Source organism: Diceros bicornis, chromosome 13 (genome assembly GCF_020826845.1).
Source record: "Diceros bicornis minor isolate mBicDic1 chromosome 13, mDicBic1.mat.cur, whole genome shotgun sequence".
NCBI lineage: Eukaryota > Metazoa > Chordata > Mammalia > Perissodactyla > Rhinocerotidae > Diceros > Diceros bicornis.
The window spans coordinates 31,347,952-31,370,402 of NC_080752.1; the positions used below are offsets into that span (position 1 = coordinate 31,347,952).

Here is a 22,451-nt window from a genome sequence, read left to right on the forward strand (position 1 = left end):
GAATGTATTTTTTTTTAAATATAAAAATAGCATAATAAAATTATAGGGAATCTGGAAAAAAGTATTAATCTTACCAATCTCCTAGCACCCATAGGTCTGTTTCTTGAGTATGGTATATTTCTCCATTATTTATTTAATTTCTCTCAGCAGTGTTTTGCAGTTTTGAGTACTGGTCTTATATATCTTTTGTTAAATTGATCCCTAGGCATTTCATATTTTTGGTGCTATTATAAATGATAGTTTTTAAAATTTCAATTTCCAATTCTTTGTTGACTGTACATAGAAATACGGTTGATTTTTGTACCTTGCACCCTACAACTTTGCTAGACACACTTATTAGATCTAGTTCCTTTTTTATAGATTCTTTAGAATTTTCTACATAGATAATCATGTTGTCTGTGAATAGAGTTTTACTTTTTCGTTTCGAATCTGTATGCCTTTCATCTCTTTTTCTTTCCCTTACTGCACTGACTGGGACTTCCAGTACAATGGAAGTGGTGAGAGCAGACATCATTTCCTTGTTTCCAATCTCAGGAGAAAAGCATTCGGTTATTCCATATTCCATATTCCATATTCCTGGGCAAATGACGGCCCAGGAGAATGCACACATAGATACACGCACACATAAAGTTTTATTGGGATACAGCCATGGTCATTCATTTACTTATTGTCTGTGGATGCTTTTACCGTTTTCTTGATTTGCTCAAGATTTGTTAAGGATTTTCACATCTATACTCATGAGGGATGTTAGTTTGTAGTTTTCTTTTCTGGAAAAGAAAAGAATGCCTTTTTCTGGTTTTGGTAACTGGGCAACAGTAGCTTTGTAGAATGAATTGGAAAGTGTTCCCCCTTCTGTTTTCAGAAGAGTTTGTGTAGAATTGACATTATTTCTTCCTCTGTGTATTCTAGATATGAGTCCTTTGTTTGATGTAAGTATTGCAAATATTTTTTCCCAGTCTGTGGCTTTTTTAAAAGTGTCTTTTTCAAGTGCTATTTCAAAAGTTGTTTTCATACAAGTATGAAAACTTTCATTTCAAGTATACAGAGTTGTATAGATTCCCAGCTTTATTTTACGTTTAAAATAATTTTGAGCATTGCCTACCTGCCTACATGTTTGTTACTTTGGGATAAATTATTTTTCTGCTGGTAATACTGCCTACCAACATTTTCATTATTGGGTTAGGCAGGGGCTCATCTAACTCTTTTTTCATTTTCTTAATACTATGTTTTGAAAAGCAGAAGTTTTTCATTTTGATGAGGTCAAATTTTTCTCTTATGGTTGGTGCTGTTTGTGTTTTATCAAAGAAATCTTTTTGCCTACCACAAGGTGGCGAAAATTTTCTCCTATGTCCTCTTTGAGAAGTTTTATAATTTTAGATCTCTTCCATTTTGAGTTACTGTTTGCGTGTTTTGTGAAGTGAGGGCTGAGATTTTTTTTCCTATATATATATCTCCCTCTCCAGACTATTCTTTTCCTATTGAATTATCTTGGCATTTCTGTTTAGAATCAATTGACCGTTATGTGTGTATTTCTTTGTTCTCTGTTCTGTTCCATTGATTGATATTTAATTGTATGCCAAAGCCACCTTGTTTTGATTACTGTTGCTTTATGGTATGTCTTGAAATCAGGTGGTATAAATCCTCCAATGTTATTGTGCTTTTTCGAATTTATTTTGGCTATTCTAGGTCCTTTGTTTTTTCATATAAATTTTAAAATCAGCTGGTTTGTTTCTACCCTAAAGTCAGCTAGGATTTTGATTGGGATTGCATTGAATCTACATATCTGGAGAATTGACATCTTAACAATATTGAGTCTTTGGATCCTTGAGTATGGTATATCTCTCCATTTAATTAGGTCTTCAGTTTCTCTCAGCAATGCTTTATAATTTGGGATGTACCAGTCTTACACTTATTTTGTTAGGTTTATGTCTAGGTATTTCCAGTTTTTGATGATAATGTAAATGATATCAATTTTTTAAAAATTTCAATGTCCAATTATTTATTGAAAGTATAAGTGATATATATAATTGACTCTTGTATATTGACATGTTAGCCTCGTATCCTGTAATCTTGCTATCCTTACTTATAAGAAGTTCCTTTAGATTCTTTTTTTTTTTTTTATAATTTTATTTATTTATTTTTCCCCCCAAAGCCCCAGTAGATAGTTGTATGTCATAGCTGCACATCCTTCCAGTTGCTGTATGTGGGACGCGGCCTCAGCGTGGCCGGAGAAGCGGTGCATCGGTGCGCGCCCAGGATCCATGCCGGGGATCCAAACCCGGGCCGCCAGCAGCGGAGCGTGCGCACTTAACCGCTAAGCCACGAGGCCGGCCCTCCTTTAGATTCTTGAGGGTTTTCTACATAGATGATTATGTTGTCTGTGAATATGAGAGTTTTATTTTTTCCTTTGCAACCTATGTGCCTTTTTGCACAGACTAGGATTTCTACTACAATGTTGAATAGAAGTGGTGAGAATGGATATCCTGGTCTTGTTCCTTATCTTAGGGAAAAAACATTCTTTCATCGTTAAATATGATGGTAGCTGTAGATAGTTTGTGTGATTTTTTTTTTTTTTTAATGAATCTGTCCACTTCATCTAAATTGTCAGTTTCTTGGCGTGAAGTTGTTCATAGGTTCCCTTATCTTTTTAATATTTGTAAGTTCTGTAGCAACATCCCACACTCCTTCCTGATAGTGGTGATTTTTGTTTCCTTTCTTTTTTCTTGATTAATATAGGTAGAAGTTTATCACTTTTCGGTCTTTTCAACTACCCAAGTTATTGAGGCCTGTATTATGGCATACTTGTTAAGAGTACTTGTGCACTTGAAAAGACTGTATTCTATGGTTGTTGGGTGTAGTGTTCTATAAATGTTTACTTGATTTTTCTCTATTGTTTATGTTTTCTAAATAACTGGTTTCTGCTCTTTATTATTTTCCTCCTTCTACTTAGGTTTCTTTTTCTTTTTCCAGCTTCTTAAGATGGAAGCTTTTGATCATTGATTTTTAGATCTTTATTCTTTTATATAAAATAAGCATTTAATGCTAAACATTTTCCTCTAAGTACTGTTTTAAGTGCATCCCATGAATTTTAATATACTGTTCTTTTTAAGGTCAAAATATTTTTCTATTTTTCTTGTGATTTCTTCTTTGACCCATGGATTATTTAGAAGTGTATTGTCTAATTTCCAAGTATTCAGGGTTTTCTGTTATCTTCTTGTTACTGATTTCTAATTTAACCCCATGGTGGTCATAGAATATACTCTTTGTGATTTTAGTTGTTTTAAATTTATAAATTCACGAAACTTTTGGGAACCTAAGGTTGTTTGATGTTAAAATTAGAGAATTAATTGAACCTCTGAGTCAGTCTTCCTTCCTCTTTCAGGTGAGAGATCAAGCCCAGCGCGGTTCACGGGTTCTCCTGGATATTGAGGCTGGTGCTCCTGTTCTCCTTATCCCAGAAAGTTCCAGATCAAATAATCTGATTGTAGCAAATTTGGGGAAGTTGAAAGTCAAGAACAAGTTTCTCTTTGCCGGTTTTCCTGGGACCTTTTCCTTACAAGATAAGGTGAGCAGTCAGTCTCCATTCCCTTTTCAGTTCAACTAGTATTTGAACACCATATGAAAAATTCATATGTTGCCTTAAGATGATTCCTAACTGCTGTTATTTTTTTTTAGTATATATGGTGTGAAGAATATTTTTTTGACATTTCAACTAACCTTTTAATAGAGATGGTATAAATTATAACCCTTACTTAGCTGTGTGTAGTACCTTATTTTAGCGAACAAACTGGAGAACCAACCTTCCGTCTTTATAATGCTTTTCCTCACAGGCTGACCTTATTGTAGTCAACTTTTACACTATATGGCTTTTTTCCGAGGACGTGATTTGGCCCAAGGTTTATCTGAAGCCGTTTAAAAGTATCTTAATAATAAAATCTTATACAGTATTTGCTTTACAATTTAAAACTACTTTTTTTTTAAAATTTTATTTATTTATTTTTTTTCCCCCCAAAGCCCCAGTAGATAGTTGTATGTCATAGCTGCATATCCTTCTAGTTGCTGTATGTGGGACGCAGCCTCAGCATGGCCAGAAAAGCAGTGCGTTGGTACGCGCCCGGGATCCGAACCCGGGCCGCCAGCAGTGGAGTGTGCACACTTAACCACTAAGCCACGGGGCCGGCCTAACAATTTAAAACTACTTTAGCACTTATTTCTTACAATAATGTTTGGAGGTAATTGGGATGATGATTGTTGTTATTTTCATTTTACATTTGGAAAAACTAGGACTTGAGAATAAATGATAAAAATGGGAACACCTAATAAATTACAGACTGCGCACTGAGAGGACCATAGAGATGGTCTAATGAACCCCTCCCATCCTTTTTTGCAGTTGAAGAGACTGAGTAACATTGCTGGACCTAGAGATGGTCTTGTTCTTGGAGTGTATTTTAGTGAAACCTTGCTGGTTTCCACGGCAGCTTTTTATTCTATCTGCTTATTTCGTACAAACTCATTTTAGCATGTCAGAAAAGTACTTACTGGGGGCTCGCCCGGTGGTAGAGTGGTTAAGGTCACACAGTCTGCTTCAGTGGCCTTGGGTTCGTGGGTTTGGATCCCAGGTGTGGACCTACACACCAGTCATCAAGCCATGCTGTGGCGGTGTCCCGTATACAAAATAGAGGAAGATTAGCACAGATGTTAGCTCAGGGACAATCTTTTATTTTTGTGAGGAAGATCAGCCCTGAGCTAACATCTGTCACCAATCCTCCTCTTTTCGCTGAGGAAGACTGGCCCTGGGCTAACACCCCTGCCCATCTTCCTCTACTTTATATGGGACACTGCCACAGCATGGCTTGGCAAGCGGTGCGTCGGTGCACGCCCGGGATCCGAATCCTGGGCCGCTGCAGCACAGTGTGTGCATTTAACTCCTACGCCACCAGGCCGGCCCCAGGGACAATCTTCCTCAAGCAAAAAGAGGAAGATTGGCAACAGATATTAGCTTAGGGCCAATCTTCCTCACCAAAAAAAGAAAACACTTACTGAAATTCCCAGTTAGATATGTTCCTTTTTGGTCTAACAGCTAATAACATGGGGAGAGAGAGTTTTTGAAGGAGGATGTACATAAGATTTGATTGTAAGCTCTTATGACTGACAATAAGAGCGATAAATAGCTGATGTTTGTTGAATGCTCATGCATCAGCCTGTGCTAATCTCTTTATATGTTTGTTCATTTTGTTCTTATTAGTAACCTAAGAGGTATCTAATATTATTAACACCATTTTTCCAGATAAAGAAATAGAGATTTAGATAGGTTAAGTCATTTCTTTTGGGTTATATAGTTAGGAAGGAGTACAATGTGGACCTCAGACTTGATGTGTCTGCCTTCAGTATGTACTCCATGCTCTTAGCCATGATATGATTTTACCTCCCAGTGTTAGGACTAGGTTTATGTGGGGAAATTAAACTGGCAAAGGCTATTCCTGCTATGTGTCTTACTGGCCCTTTCCTGAATAGCTGTAGCTCTTTTGGATTTTCCAAAGGGTGTGGCAATGAGTTCATTAAAATAACTTAGATGGAAGAACTCCAAAGATTATTACAGAATATATAAATTTGAGCAGTTACTATTTGAAAGAGAGTGACTAGGGTGGTAGTCCTTACCAGGACTTTGCCAAGCACCTCAACTCTGTTCTGAAAGTAATAGGAAAACTATATTTGTTGGTAATGCCTAAACTCAAATAATGTTATTATTTTCAGATTACCATCTCCATATTTTTCTTCATTTGTTTTACTTCTCACTCGTCCATTTACTCAGTATTACTAACCTAAACATCCCGAACCGAAAATATTTGATTCAGTGAGTGGGAATGGGTAAGGAGAAGAGTGAGGACGAGACAGTGAGAACAATAGGACCATGTTCGTGTCGTAACCTTGGGCTCAGGACCCAGAGTGGGGGTGTTTGGACGAAGGGTTAGAGGGCAAGTTATCCATATATCACCTCCCTTACAGCCGCTCAGATGAACCAGATTTAGTGATCAGAGCAGGGGGTAAAACCAAAGCAGCAGTGTCTGGTAGTGCAAAAGGAAGAGTGCTGCCAGGTTCACACAGGTGTCATAGACGTATCTTCAGCCAGAGCTGATGACTGAGAACGTGCTCATTTACCTTGCTAGAGGGAGCCCTCCTGTTGGAATAATAGGCCTTACTGCCAGAGGCTGCTTTGATAGGGAGAAATAGGCTTCCACTTATGTACTTTTTAAGATGGTAAAAGTAAAAGCACCATGGTCTTTCACAGTAGGCCTAGTAGAGAACTAGTGACTTGGGTCTTAATGAAGAAAATCTGTTTTTGTGGTTGAGTGATGAGCATTTTGCTGTTCACTGAGAAGAGTCTTAAAGAACATAAGAGAAAGATCCATTCGTAAAAGAAAGATTGGTAACTGCTTCTAGAATTTCTTATTCACTTTTCCTTAGTAAGAGGTATTTATAATTAATATGACTAGATACTAAATAAATGTATCAGAACTTGTGTTTGCATGTGAACGAGGTCCCCATGGTCACCTCAGAATAGTGCATCTGTGTTCCAACTCTACTGCCATTACTGCCCAAGGGAGAGTTGAATTCCTCCTTGGGAACCATGTTTTGAGCCTATAGTAAGTTCTTTGGAATATATTTGTTTGTGATAAATCTTTGTTTTGAGGCCTAAATTTTTTAGAAAGAGATCAGTTAGAGCCAGCATGGGTGATCAAGTGCAGTAATACCATTTTTGTTTCTCTGCCCTTCCTAAAAAGGTAAAAGACTGATTTTCTATATCAGATTCATCTATGTATGTGGGCTCATGAGCTGACTCTGAAGTTAGCCTCTGAAGACTGCCAAAATATTTCAAGAAATTTTTGCAAAAGAGTTTCTATTTTATTAAGTAAGCCAAATAACAGCACATAGTTGGTAGCATTTTTTTTTTTTTTTTTTTTGCCGAGGAAGACGGCCCTGGGCTAACATCCGTGCCCATCCTCCTCCACTTTATATGGGACACCGCCACAGCATGGCTTGCCAAAGCAGTGCGTCGGTGTGCGCCCGGGGTCGGAACCAGCGAACCCCGGGCCGCCGCAGCGGAGCGCGCGCACCCAACCGCTTGCGCCACCGGGCCGGCCCCGTTGGTAGCATTTTAATGAAAAAATTTCCCTGTATTTGTTTTTGAGGATTTGATTTTAAGTGGCAGTGCATACAAGGATCACTTTTTCTTCAAGGTATAATATAGTTTTTTGCCTCCTGTTTATTCTGAAAAACCTTACGGGATTCAGCAGTCAATTCACACTCATATGCTTAAAAAAGAAATTTTTAAAAAGTGAACCCTTAAAAATATCTCATTGCTTATGAAAGCCTCCCTATGACCTTTTTTTCCCCATGAATCACTTCTCTCCTGTGTAGAGAAGTCCTTCTTAAGGACCATTAAAAGCAATTTCTTTCTTTCTTTTTCTTTTTTTTTTTTAGCTCTAGGTAGTACTTTCTTGGTGATCTTATTTTATTGCCTTAAATCGTAGAAAACCTTTATCTTATTGCCAGTGGTTGTTCTGTAGAATTCTATAAGGGCTGCTTGGAGTGTGTCGCTTGTAAAATATTTTTAATCAGATAAACATATCTGTGAAGCCTGCCTCTCTACATGTACAGTCAAGCTCAACTGATCTAAGCGTAGATGAAGTGAATAATTGCTTTCTTCACCCAAAATCACTTTGCATTTACCTTTGCCCTTCAGTACATTTGCATGTGTGAGGTTTGTCTAGTGTGCATTCCAGTGGTTAAAGAACAGGAAATAATTCTGAAATCAAAGTTTACAGAGGGGTTCTTTGCCTTTGAGTGCTGTGACTCCTGTGTGTTTAGAATTCTTTTACATAAATACATGTCTTAATGAGCGCAGGTTTGAAGTTTTTACATATGCTTTTCCTTTCATTTTTCTCAACCATAGCTTGTACTTAAACCATAATTTCTAAGTCAGTCTTTCAAAAGCTTTGCGTTAATCTCCTCAAGCCATTGATTTATTTAAACCAACTGTAGAAAGGATATAGAGATGAATCAAATGAAAAAGCAACAAATATTCTCTAGAGTTTAAATAAACTAAGCAAGAGGGAAGGTTTTTAATGTTGAAATACTTAAATAGTAGCGTTTACCTAGTAATTTGACTTGCAAAAAAATTGCAGACATTAAGGACTGGTTTCTTTCATGGTTACGTATAATTACTACTCAAGATAACTGTGAAGGAGAGCAGTATTATCATCTCCTTTTCAAATGCTGAGAGGAATAAATATACAAGGCAGTACTGGAGGGAAAACCATTTTCCCCCTCCTCCAACTTGCTCTGAGAATGGAGGGATGAGAACAAACCAGTGTCGCAGGGGCCACACAGATACGTAGTTCTAAGGCTTCGGTGAAGAAACCATGGGAAGTTTAAAAGTCAACTATTGAATCATTCTGGTGAAAAAGATTTACGCCTGTTAGCAATTAACTGAAGGTACTAAGTATGTAAGAAAAGTGTGTAGTATTTTCAATAAAATTATAGAGTTTATTTTACTCTGGATTAGCCCTTAATTTTTATGTCCTTGAATAGAAACATAATAGGAATGGCTAACCGCCTGTGTTTTCCATTTTGTTTTCATTTGCACAGTTACTGAGAGAGATGAGAAATGTAAACCCATGAGGGGAGACTTCTAGAAAGTGCAGACACATTACCATAGTTTAATTCCATTGGAATCATATTGCTGTTACACACATTTTCTTAGAACAATAAGCCCCTCCCTTCCAGCCAGACAACATTATATCATATGGCCAGGAGATTTGCTTTTGTTGCATTTGACCTAGATTAAACCACTGGCAGTTAGCATCTTGACATGTGCTCTTAAACCAAAAGATAATATCTTCCTGCAAAATTGCTATAGTTCTCACCAGGTATTGAATTATATGTAACATCTCTGCAAATAATTACATGTGGCATAAATGTCACGACCCTGTTACCCCTTTGTTTATGGGATCTGGAAGGTCTGGGAAGTGCCAAGTGAGTCTTTGAAGAGCCCAGGAACTGGGATGAACTTCCAGGATGGTAAAGATATCACCCCCATTCCTGCCTTCTGTTTTTATTTTATTTCTTCCCAGGAATCTGTGCCTTCAGCTTCCCCAACGGGTACGCCCAAACACAGTCTGAGGAAAATGACAAGCACGGAGGAGCCAAAGGGGACCCATTTTCAGGGGCTGTTCGTGATGCCTCCTGCTGGAATGAGTCTAGGCAGCCTGAAGAGTGAGTTTGTGCCAAGTGCCTCGACCAAGCAGCAAGGGCAACAAGCCACACCCTCTGTCCGCCAGGTTTCCAGTAGTCCAGGTAAAAGAGGAGAAAGGAGCTGCATAATGAAGGGAAATTCGTGAGGCCAGTGGGGGAATCTAAGGGGGGATGTAACCTCTACAAGCAGGTGCCCACAAAGTGATAGCATATCTTTAGTGATAATCTGATTTTGATACTGCTTTAGAAGGCTTAACAATCTTAGGATGTAGATTTAGCATTGGGTGACTTCTAAAGTAGGATTGAAATAGCAAGACACAGAGTAAATAAAGAGATTTAGATTGTCTATTGGGACTTTTTTCTTATAGGTCAAGATGGTTGCCACCAGATGGTGACAGCATTACTAGAACAATTCCTGCATCCTTAGACACAGGCTTGCAAGTCACTATTTAATTCTAAAAAAAAAAAAAAAGAACTCTTTAAAAAAATATTAAGGTGAATTAGGTTAACAACAGAAATACTCCGAGTAACAATTTTTTTATTTTTTTAAATTTTTTTAAATTTATTTTTATTTTATTTTATTATTTTGGTGAAGAAGATTGGCCCTGAGCTAACATCTGTTGCCAATCTTCCTCTTTTTGCTTGAGGAAGATTGTTGCTGAGCTAATATCCGTGCCAGTCTCCCTCTACTTTGTATGTGGGACACCGCCACAGCATGGCTTGATGAGCAGTGCGTAGATCCGTGCCTGGGATCTGAACCCGCTAACCCTGGGCCGCCAAAGCAGAGCATGTGAACTTAACCCTTACACCACTGGGCCAGTGCCAAGTAACAATTTTTAAGACATGAACCGTTCAGTTAATTGGTGCTCTTCTCTAGAATTTAAGAATTAGTCATTCCAGATGAGAGCCTAATTTTGGCCTTTTAGCTTTTAAATGTGTTCTGGATGAGTGATGGTTGGGATAAGTGAGGTGCTGCTCCAAGGAGCTAGAGAAGGAAACAGAATATTAGATTAGCCACAAAAGTCAGTCCCGTGTGGTTGGACTCTGAGAGATGTGGGACACTAGCTGAGGGAGGCTGCTCAACGTCTTGTTAGCTAGATGAGGGGAGTGGGTCACTCCCTGCAGCGCCTTGTAGTCCTAGAGGTGACGGGAAAGTGGTTTATGGTTACATGATGATGAAATGAGATTATTGTAATCATCCTCATAATATAGTTGCTGAACTCTTATGTGCCAGACATTGTGGCACATTCTTTACGTAAATTGTTGCATTTTATCCTCACAATATCACTATAGAGTTTTATTTTTATCCCCCATTTTACAGATGAAGAGACAAAGGCTTAGAGAGATTAAGTAACTTAACTTGCTTGCAGTTATGTACATAGAAAGTGGCAGAGTGGGACTATGAATTTAGGCAGTCTGACTCCAGAACCTGAATTCTTAACCTACGTGCTGTTGCCTGCCACTCTTTAGACAGAACGCATGTAGAGTGTGGAGCAGGGTGCACAGTCAGTGCACTCAATAAATGTCATCTTCTGTTACTGTTGTTAGGATGACAGTGATAATTAGGAATAAGGCCAGCCTTACATAGAAGTGGATGCCTATAATAAGTGATCTGGAATGGTTTATAGAAAGATCTCTTTCCTAACAATGTATCTCCTCCTGATTTGCTGTTTGTTTCTGGAATTCCTCTGTGATTAAGATTGGATAAAGGTAGAGGTTTTCATACTGCTTCTGTGTGTCCCTAGGATTCCATGTTGTTATCCTAGGGAATCTCTGAAGCCCTTTGTTCCCATCCCTAACCCTCTTCTACCAGATCAGTACCACTTTTTCACATATTTATCAATATAGTAAGAAAATCAAGAACTAATTTGTTTAGTGCCTGCTTAATGCCAGGTGTTAGAATATTTTGTTCTCCTGTATATTAACATGCTGTTAGACATGATTCCTGCTACTGTGTAAATCATTGAGAAAGATATTAAGTCAGCATCTAAATATTGACAGATTAAGATAAATGTTATTGGAAAGACGGCGTGGTGTAGGTTGAAAGAACAGAGAGGACCTAGGTGACATTAATAGGGGAAGGTGACGCCATAGGTAAGACTGTTCAGACAGCAAAGAGCTTGGCATTTTTGGGGAAACAAAAGGCCGGTGAGCCTGAGGCTTCGTGAGCAAGGTGGAGAATGGCTAGAGATGAGGTTGGGAAAGTAGGCAGTGAGCTTATGCAGGGTCTTACAGAGATTTAGGGCAGGTTTATGGAAAGAACTTTGGATTAAACATAGCCATTAAAGTGTATAAAGGAAGAGAATGTTATGGTCTCATTTATTTTTTTAAGGATTACTCAGGTATTTTGTGGGCAGAATAGTTCTGTGAAGGCAGAATGGAATTACGTATGTATATTGGAGGGTAGTTTATGGTGGTCTAGGCAAGAATGAAGGTGGTTTGGATTAGATCAGTGGTAGTGGAAATGGTTACACGTGATATTTGTTAGGAAACAGAATTTTGCTGCCGGAAAATTTTACAAACCTTTGGGTAACATTATCTCTACGTAAGACCCCTGTTGGATATCCTTGGGAGGAATGTGTGTTAAGTCATTTTAGTCATAAACTATTTAGCCTCAGTGTCCCAGGACTGTAGTGAGACACTAAAGGAATGTGGCACAATATATACCAAGTGTGGAGGGGAACAGGGAGGAAGTGTCCAGCACATGGAGTGTTGCTTAGGGAGGCCTTGGTGCCAGAGTGGAGACTTCTGGACACCCATTTTTCTGAAGCAGGCGCTTCTAAACGTTTTCCAAAGACAGAATGAACTTTCTTTGGCTTTTTAGTTTTGTTCAGGGTCAGCCCTTTCTGGCTCCTATTTTCTTCATTGTCTGTCTTTCCTTGGGTCCCTGTAGAAGACCATGTCTGCCTGCTGGATTGCATTGTTGTGGATCTACAAGACATGGACATCTTTGCTGCAGAGAGACATCCACGAGAGTATTCTAAGGCCTCAGAAGACAGTAGTGGAGATCTGATCTTCCCCTCCTATTTTGTGCGACAGACAGGAGGAAGCCTCTTAACTGAGCCTTGTAGGCTGAAATTGCAGGTGGAAAGGAATTTGGACAAGTGAGTATTTTACATCTGAATAACTGTCTATTGTAAGTAGACTCTTAATAACTTGGAAATCAGTGCTATTAAGATAAGTCTGGAAGAGCGTAGGTATTCACTTATTTCTTCATTTATGAAACATATGTGTGAGTCTTTACTATGTACTAGACATGAGGGCTCCTATGATGAAAGAAAAAACTTCTGCCTTCTTGGAGCTTACATTTTGTTGAGGGATATAGGAAAGTAAGGAGATGATTCTAGTTTAGTGTCTAATTCAGTATTATAAACTGTGTTGTAGGATTGCAGCAGGTGCCTTGGAAACCAAGAGGAAGGGATGTGAATTTACCATGGATTTTGGTGGGAGTAGGGAGGTAGTGATTGCAGGGAAAGGATTTGGGAAGAAGTGACATGTGGATTATGTGTTCCAAATACAATAGGTTCTAGACCTTCTATTGCTGTTTACCTTGGAGCTCCATTTCATCAGAGTAACTGTTTAGATGTAGTTTTGCCTATTTCACTCCATTAAGTGATCTGAAAGTACTCCATAAAGACTAATGAACTGACTCTCATTTACCTTTTAATTGGCCTCAAAACACAGGATGCTTATTTCTGTAGTTTAGAGCATTGCTTCAGTTGTCATTTGTTCCATATCTGGCTGGGAAGCTTCTTGGAAATAAATGTTCCCAGACCCTCCCTGAGACCACCGGAGCCTGACTGTCTTAACAAGGCCCTCTGCTGGTGCTTACGCCACCGGCCCGTGTGCTGGCCTGGGCACTGCTGGTTAGTGTGTGATGTCTTTCAGTTGGGGCATTGATTTTGGAGGAAGCAGCAACATTTGCATCTCAACTCCAGGGAAAGATGTGGTATAGCTGTGAAGTCACGGAAGAGGTGTTCATTTGTAGCATTTAGAAAAGCCATCTCCTTCCTTGTATGGAGTGTGATTTTAATCCCTCTTTGGCCACTCCCTGTGCAGTTCTTGGGCTTCGGCAAGTCAATGTCACTTTTTCCCTTCTCTCTGGATTAGTGATATGGTTTAGATGCTCTCACTGGGATTTTTGCATTTGATTCTTACTTGTTACTCAAGTGCTCCCTGGCTGGCGTTCAGTTATGGTTGGCATGAGCTATATTTGATTTTACTGGCTTCACAGTCTTAAGAGGAGCTTCATTATTTAGAAATCGAACACTTTGTTTTCTTTTCAAGAAATGCTTTCCAAAAAAAAAAAATGTGCTTCGCTAGTCTGCTTATCTAAACGTTACCCACTTCCATCAGTGTTTATGTGCAGATAATTATACTCTGTTAGCCCAGATGGAAGGTGATAACTGAACACAAGGTATCCCATTAGCTTCTCACACCAAGGAAGTAGGAACCCAAGAGAGCACTTGGTAATCTTGTCCAGCTTTTCTTTGTTGATTGCATCCCTGGTCTTTTTTCACTTTATTGTATGTACTTTTTTCTCTATCAACAAAGTAACTTTTTATATTCCTCTTCCACTTCAAATCCTAACCCTCTGCTTTATATACTCAGAGTGTAGTGCCTGCAGGATCCATGATGCTCACTGCAGCCCTGGGGGGGTAGAGAAAAAGCTCTTCAGTGTTGGGATGAGGTATATTACCTCCCAACCCTGGCATCTTCAACTTTGCTCCTGCCCATCTCAGCTAAGACGAGTAACTGATTCCGATTTTTCTCCCAATGTCCCATCTGAGCTCAACATGAAGCACTGGTTTCTGCCTTTAGTTATCACTAAATCTGATGAGTTAAAGAGCTTCTCATTTTTCTTTATTGATTTCCCAACAGTAATGTTTAAGCTATTTCTGAGTCTCATGAGATTTTTCCTTATTGATAGATTACTTGGTTAATCGTATTAGATTTGGGGCCTTTGTAAATGTGTATTTTGGGAGAAAAGGGGCTTTTTGTAGCTGAAGCATGACACTCAGTCATACCAACTTACTTCATTGGGAGCCACATGAAATTTTTGTCATTGGAAGTTAGAAGTTAACTGGTTGGTAATGTAGGTGGGTACATTTTAGCTTTTACTTTTCGGTGTGAGCTATATCAATGTTAAGTTAGTAATTTGTTTGTGAAAGTGACCTTTTTTCCTTTTTCATAGGGAAATAAGTCATACTGTGCCAGACATATCTATCCATGGCAATCTCTCCTCAGTTCACTGCTCCCTGGATTTGTACAAATACAAGCTGATCCGTGGTTTATTAGAGAACAACCTTGGAGAGCCCATAGAGGAATTTATGCGGCCTTATGATCTGCAAGATCCAAGAATTCATGTGAGTGAGATCTAATGTGCTTCTGTAACTCTCATAGTCTCAGTTGATGGGCACTCTTTTTATATATTCCTCACATTCAGTTGGGGAAAGAAGATGGAACAACAAACAGATTGGATTTCTTGACATATTAACCTCATTTTTAGATTGGCATCATCAACTGTAGATTGATCAGCATTTTCCTTTTGCAGACTGTTCTGAGCGGAGAAGTGTACACATGCATGTGTTTCCTCATTGATATGGTAAATGTAAGTCTGGAGCTGAAAGATCCAAAAGTAAAAGAAGGTGCTGGGTCCCTAGCCAGGTATGGCTTTAATTATATTATTTTACAGTAACAGTAATACAAATAATACACATATTTTGCTTGAGCATAGAACAGAGGTTACACAATGGTGGTTCGTGCCTGAATGTGGTCTGCAGAGTGCTTTTTGGTTGGTCTACACAGTGCTTTTTGAAAGCTTAAATTCATTGCTCTATCAGTCAGGATAGCTTAGGTTGTGCTGTAGTAACAGGCACTCCAAAATACCAGTGACTTAGAACAGTGAAGATATTTTTCTCTTCATGCTGCATGTCCATTGTGGGTCTTGGGCTGCTCTGCTCACTGTAGTCACTCCAGCTGACAGAGCAGCCAGCATCTTGATTGCCAGTGAGAAAAACAAGAGCTCTGCTGTGGTCTTGAGTAGCAGTTAAATGCTCTACAAACCTCGTGGCGCTAGAATGTGGTCCCACGCAAGCACAAAGGAATCAGGAAGTACAGTCTTAACCGTGTGTGTGCATAGGGGGAGACTCAGAATTATTTGGTGAGCAGCACTGATGACTACCTCACTGGCCAACATTAAAAAATTGGGGAATTTCACATAAAAAGTTTGGATTTCAGCTTCTTTTGAAAAATTGGAAAGTTTGGTAATACTGGGCCCGTGTTCTCACTTGGAAGCATCTGGAAGCTGAGTAGCAACTTGGGCTGCCTTTAGATAGGGCATGTGCTTACCTAGCGATTCACTTATTTATATCATTTGCTTGGTCAGTGTAGACCAGGATTTTGCGATTACCAGTATAGAACCTTCAAGAATGTATTGTATTTTCACACTTGATAACCTTTTCATTTTGATCTCCTGACAGTCATGTAAGGTTGAGCAGTTATAATTCCTATTTTCCAGATAAGAGTTTTTGATTAGCATAAGATCATATGGCTGGAAAAGTGATTCGATATTGGAAAACAGGACCTTCAGGCTAGTAATTTCTCCACTGAAGCACTCTGTCTTCTATTTTGTCTTTTCCTTGAAAGTCCATCCTGGTCTGCATCTAACTCAGCTGATGAGAACATGGTCTAGTGAAGCTGGGGTCCCAGACTTATTGTCTTGTAAACCAGCAACTTTTTGTGACGACTGGCTGTGCCCTCAGTTTTTTCCAATATGGAGTAATTCTGTACAGGTTGTCATGATGGTAATTATAAATTCATATGAATTATGAATTACTGAGTAATTATGAATTGCTCATTGCAGCTTTCTCTGTTATTTAAAAAAAGGCAGTCTCAAATGCATTTCCTGCTGGTGGATGAGTTGCATTATTTCTCTATATGTTCTGGTTGTTCCCAGTAAGGTATAGTGGTCCTATGTAAAAATTCAGCAGACTCTGGAGAGAGACACTTCCAGGCAGGCTAGGAAATGACAGATGAAGGTCTAAAGGGACCCTTGACATCCCTTGGGGATTATTACAAACATACAGCCTTTTTAGACTTGAGGTGAGAAATGAGAATGCTAATGAACCAAGAATCTAATAAATATGTGGTATTGTTATTCCTGTGGTATATGAAGTTCCTATGGACAAGATTAGCTCTTTGGAAATGGAAAGTAAGAGACAGGGCACAATGACACTAAATCCGTTTTGAGGAGTCTGTTAACAAAACCAATGAAAGATCTCAGAATGAAAGTTATTTTCCTTATAGAATTTAGGTGTATTTATAATTTTGTTCTTTTATCTTGAACTTACATAATTTTTTAAAATAGAAGAGTTGAACCTCTCGTCTGCTTTCTCCCTTTTAGGTTTGACTTCAAGAAATGTAGACTGCTCTACGAGAGCTTTTCCAACCAAACCAAGTCTGTTAACTTGGTTTCCCACTCCATGATGGCTTTTGACACGCGCTGTGCTGGGCAGAAGACCAGCCCTGGCACGACAAACGTATTCAGCTGTATCTTTCAGCCCTCCAAGAACAGCAGCACTACCCAAGGATCCATTCAGATCGAGCTGCATTTCAGGTGGCAGATCCAGAGCCTGACCCTGCCTTTCTTTATCGAGACCTTTCCTTTTGTGGCCAGTAGGTGAAGTCCATGTTGGCTTTAGAATATCAAAGGACCGAGGGATCACAAAAAGATAAATAGATGATGGCTTACCAGTGCAGTGTACTGTACTTAACTTATTATTCCTGTAACCTTGCAGTTTCTTTTATTTGCCAAAAGATGTCTCTGTTGCCTTAAAAAAAAATAAAAGTAGTTCAGAATTAAACCAGATCCTTAAAGTCAACCTCCCTGTAAGCTGTAGAGGGTTTTAATATGCAAAGTGACTTGGGGAAGGAAGAAATGATACTGTTTAAGGAGAAAAAAACACTTTTGGCCTATATAAATAATAGAAGGAAAGATGGTTTTGACTTGCATTATCGATTTATCTATCTAATTCTTGCTGACTCACTTCACCATGTAAAAAGAGCTTGAGCCTCTTTGAACTAGATTGTTTTTCTTCCTGGTGGTATGGGAGGCAGTGTTGTGTGTGGAAAGAGTGTATATTTTAGTATCAGACAAATCTGAGCTCAAAACCTCAGTCTACCACTTCCTATCTATGTGTCCTAGGACAAGTTGTTTGATCTCTTTGCAATCGCCTCTTCTATGAAATAGAAAAGAATAACTCTACCCACCTCATAGCATGGAAATAATAATTAAGATAATTCTGGCATACTGCTTGGCACAGATGGTAGCTGTTATTATTCCTGATGGAGGTTGTGTTATTTTATGATATGCTACTGTAAGATTTTATGACTAAGTGAGCATAGACCTGAAAACTGAAAAATTAGGTCTGATCTAAAGAAAGCCTTCAATGCAAATCCAGAGGAGGCCTTTGGAACCAATGTCAATTTCATTGTATTAGTGTGTAATGTCATGAGATATGTTGTAAATATAAACCAGTAAGTAAAAAGGCAGGGAAAAACTTCTTGGTCGGGCAGAAAAAAAAGAAAAATCATCAAGATTATTCTTGTATTTATATGTTTAAATATGTCTGACATTTCAGTATACGGCTCAGTGAATTTCTCAGGGTTGGATTATTTTTAGGGAGAGGTCGTGGTCTCTCCATTCGCCTTTAGGAAGTCTAGCAAAGTAGACATTTAAAGTTTTGTGTGAACTTTTTAAAAGTTCAGTAATAGGAGTGCTAGATACCTCTTACTGAGCCTTACCATGAGCCAGACACTTACCTAACTTTAATTCTCACAAGTCTGCAAAGTGGGTGACTTCTTTCCCATTTTACAGAGGCAGAAATAGAAGCTTGGAGGGGGTGAGTAACTCTTTTAAGGTCACACAGCCAGTAAGTGAAGTAGTCGGAACTCAAACCTGGGCTTCTGATTTCAAAGCCCGTGTTCTTTCTGACAGTCTTCAGGCCTGCCACGTTTCTCGTGGTTGGGCTGACTGCAGTCAGAGGATAAGCTGGCTGTGATTTGCAGTTCCTTTGTTGGACGATGATGTTTATTTGAACAGGAGGCTTGCATATATTTGATTCATCTGAAGAACAGTTTCTTTTTGGGTTTGTTCTGTTATTATTGATCTGGCTTCCTAAACTATCAGCTGGTTGTCCCACCTATCATATTTTTCATATATAAGCAGCCTGGAAATATTATTCTATCGATATACTAAAGGTATATAATTTCTTGGAGTCAAATAATAAAGTCTTACCTTGGCTCTGGCTAACAGAAATAGCATTGTTAGTGAGAGGGTTAAAATGTTCTCTTGATTGGAACTTTTGAACGCTTTCTGTGTCTCAAGAAGAATTGCTCTTCTGTTGGGATTTTGTGTGTCAAATATAAATCACTTCACAGTGTTTAAAGGCTTGAAATATTTTCCAGAAAAGGGATCAGACACACTTTGACTTTCCACTTGGTGCATAGCTCTGACGATCTATGTTCAAAATGGGGTGGAAAAATTTTACTGAGGGCAACATTTTTTCTCTATTACAAAAGGGTAAAGTGTTTCTGTGAAAAATGCTGTGTCTGTATGAAGGAGACATGCTTCATTGTGCCATTTTTCTAGAGGCAGTGAGCCAGGTTTAGGAGAAACAAGAGATTAGAGAAGCCAGCCTTAAAAATATCTCCGAATCAGCTTTTCCTGAATAGAAGCCTCTCTTAGGGGAGGAACCAGGTACATGTAGTAGCCAGAGCCCTAGATTCGCTTTTGGGCTCATAGAACAGAGTTCAACCCAGAAAACTGTATAGAGGTGTTCCTAGCCCATTTTTCTTCTGTGCTCCCCATCTCTGCCTACTACTGTACTAGTAGGGCCTGCATTAGCCCCTGACCACACCATGGTTTGAAGCCAGGCCTAAGAGTCCTCCTTGGGTAATGGGGGCTACAAAACTAATATTCTCTCTCTCCCCCTCTCCCAACTCCACTTCTAGGGTGCTTGGGGATATACCCACAGTAGGGGTCATCTTATTTGTCCTCCTTCTCAGGTTAAAAGATCTGGGCTCTCAGGTCAGTTCCAGCTAGAGAAACCTTCTAGTACTAGTATGTAAATTTGGTGTTTATAGAGAAATGTGATCCTGGACATCAAAGAAAGTGTGTCTCATTGATCTTGAATAGCCCATAGAGAAGGGAACTGACATTTATCAAACCCCTGTTATGTGCCTGGTGCTTCATCTCCTACAGTGTTAATATTTCTCATCTTATAAGTGAGGGAATAGGTTCAGAGAAGATAGGTGACTTACCTAAGATAACACAACTTGTAAGTGACAGGTTTTAAGCCTGTGCTTTTTCTACTGCACCAGGATTTCTCAGCCTCAGCACTATTGACATTTTGGGTTAGATAATTCCTAGTTGTAGGGGTGTCCTCTGCATTGTGGGATGTTCAGCAGCAGCCCTGGCCTCTACCCCCTAGATGCCATTAGCAACCCCCTTGCCCCCCACTGCGGGGGGCGTTATGGTTGTGACAATCATAAATGTCTCCAGGGGCTGGCCCGGTGGTGTAGCGGTTAAGTTCACACACTCTACTTAGGTGGCCCGGGGTTCACAGGTTTGGATCCTGGGTGTGGACCTACACACCACTCATCAAGCCATGCTGTGGCAGCATCCCACATACAAAATAGAGGAAGATTGGCACAGATGTTAGCTGAGGGACAATCTTCCTCACCAAAAACAAACAAACAAAAAGAACAAAACAAACAGAAACCCTCAGACTGCCAAAATTAATAAATTAAGGAAAAAAAATGTCTCCAGACATGGCCAAATGTCCCTGGGGGGCAAAAATCACCCCTAGTTGACAACACTAGACTATAGGATGCTGCTTTCTCATAGCATATTCCTTCTTGTTTAAAAATATGGTTACCTTTTGAAAACATACACTGAATGTTTTGTTAAACTAGTGATCAGAGTTTATTGATACTCAAAGCTATCAGTTTAGAAAATACTAGAATGCCACCTGCCCAAACTGACTAATACATTTTCAAGTTAATGAAATATCATATTTCTCCTTTCTTATTTTATTTTTTTGATTTTCTTTCCTGTAGATCTACGAAGGATTCCTCCTGTTTTACAGTCGTTCTCAACAATCTCCGCGTGTTTCTCATATTTGACTGGCTGCTGTTAGTCCATGATTTTCTCCACACTCCCAGTGACATTAAGAAACAAACTAATGTTACTCCTCGCCACCGTAACTCTAGCAGCGAATCTGCTATAGTTCCCAAAGCTGTGAAAAGTGGAGTAGTTACCAAGCGGTCTTCCCTTCCTGTGTCCACTGAAAGGCACCTGGAGGTCAAGGTCAACGTAACAGGTGAGTGTATGTAGGTGTAAGGCACTGATTCTTAGTTTGGATGTTAGGCTCAACATGTGTCTCACAGGATGACTTTCCTGTTGCCTCTCTATTTTGACATGCTCACTTACACATTTGCATCTCTTACAGACCAACAAGCATTGAAGTTCTTGACCTCTGTTTTCAGGTGTGAACTACCTGGCCTACGCTGAAGGCTGCAGGGTCTCGTGTCCCTCTCCTCTGCCCACCTAATGTTCGTGCCCAGCCTGAGCATCCGCCTGGGCAGTGGTCTCATTCCCAGTGTTAAATCTGGCTTCAGTTTTCTGTTTGGTCTTTAGGGCCCTGATAGATGGGCCTCACTGAGTTTAGGCAAATTTTGGTATATGAAAATCTCAGTTTAGAAAGTAAATAAGTGAGGAGATTGTTATTTTCTTTACAAAAAGGATATTTTCCTTTAAAAACAGGTTTGGTTTTTGTTTCAACCAGTGAACTCTTCAGTACGTCTGTATGTATTTGTGTTGTTATATTTGTGATATTCCCTATCTGCTGCTCAATGGCTTGGAAGAAGCTGGCTAGCACAATGCGTTTTAAATTGATTTAGTTTCCGAAGTTCCAAACTATACACGGTTTTTGATGAAGACACACGGTGTATAAAGCAAAGTAAATTTGCCATGTATAAATGAGTAGAAAACTGTCTGCATTACTAATTTCAAAAAAATCTACCTTAAATTAGTCTACATTCTTTGTAAACAACTTGAGCAGCTACATAGATGACATAGTGCCTTATGCTCCCTGACCAACATTAGTATCTGCATCTACTTCCTGGGATTTTAAAGCAGGTCATCCTTGGAGAAGGGATGATTTCCTGGGCTTCTGAATATCTGTTAGGCCTCCCAGGAGACCTAGCTTAGAAATATATTTTAAAGAGAGATGCTGCATTCCAGTCTTTTCTGCCTGTGCAGTGCTCTGTTGGCTCAGCTGTGCCTGGCCAGATACAGAGAATTTGTTCAGGACAACAGTGAAGCAGAATGTCGACAGGCATCCTGGAGAACAAATCTTACTGTTAGTGTCCGCCTTGGTGGACATGTGCTGCCTGGTTTGTGGCAGCCTGGGGCTTTCCACCTTCCCAGCTTTGGCTTGGCTGACAATGCTGTCCTTTCCAGGCACGGAGTTTGTGGTCGTGGAGGATGTGTCCTGCTTTGATACCAATGCCATTATTCTCAAAGGCACCACAGTGCTTACCTATAAGCCCCGATTTGTTGATCGTCCCTTTTCAGGAAGTTTGTTTGGCATCGAGGTAAGGAGTCTATGTGTTAATCAAAACACTACATGTTTGGCTCAAGAGAAAAGCATCTGGAAGAGAATTTTACCTCCTAAACTTGCATTGGGGGAAAGAATTAATGGAATCGGAGGACCCTTGCCCTCTTCTCTTCCTTTTCTCCTCAGATCTACCAGGTTATTCTAATGTGTGAATGCAGCCCTCTGATGTCAGGCTGTAAATGTGTGGGGGGACTTGACCTCTTTCTCCTATACCCTCCCTCCCTCAAGAAGTTCACGGAGACTCTTCTAGTGCCTATGACCCTGTCAGGCCCCTTGTTGTGTCCACTAGTCCAGCAGGTCTCGTCCCTGGTAGACGTGTAAAGGTGAGGACGTGGTCCTGATTTCCCCGCATTCCCTCCCCACGTTGAGTGCCTGTCCCTGGGAAGAGCTGGGGCTTTGTGGTCATGGAAACTTGTTTATTAAAGGTGTTAAGGATTTTATATATTATTCTTTTATGCATATGTGATCTATAAAAGGGCAACTCTAGGGGCTGGCCCTTGGTGTGGTGGTTAA

General features: G+C 39.6%; 1 protein-coding gene across 7 annotated transcripts in view; it reads left to right on the plus strand.

Annotated features, from left to right (window-relative positions):
• The window catches only part of VPS13D (vacuolar protein sorting 13 homolog D), a 252,521-nt gene that overhangs the window by 57,734 nt on the left and 172,336 nt on the right, over nt 1-22,451 (plus strand). For all 7 annotated transcript variants that reach the window (XM_058552933.1, XM_058552934.1, XM_058552936.1 and 4 more), the window contains 8 exons: nt 3,383-3,565; nt 9,135-9,357; nt 12,149-12,359; nt 14,450-14,621; nt 14,810-14,922; nt 16,661-16,873; nt 20,377-20,639; nt 21,782-21,915. In XM_058552933.1, the coding sequence (XP_058408916.1) occupies nt 3,383-3,565; nt 9,135-9,357; nt 12,149-12,359; nt 14,450-14,621; nt 14,810-14,922; nt 16,661-16,873; nt 20,377-20,639; nt 21,782-21,915 (1,512 nt within the window). The remainder of the gene's footprint in view (nt 1-3,382; nt 3,566-9,134; nt 9,358-12,148; nt 12,360-14,449; nt 14,622-14,809; nt 14,923-16,660; nt 16,874-20,376; nt 20,640-21,781; nt 21,916-22,451) is intronic.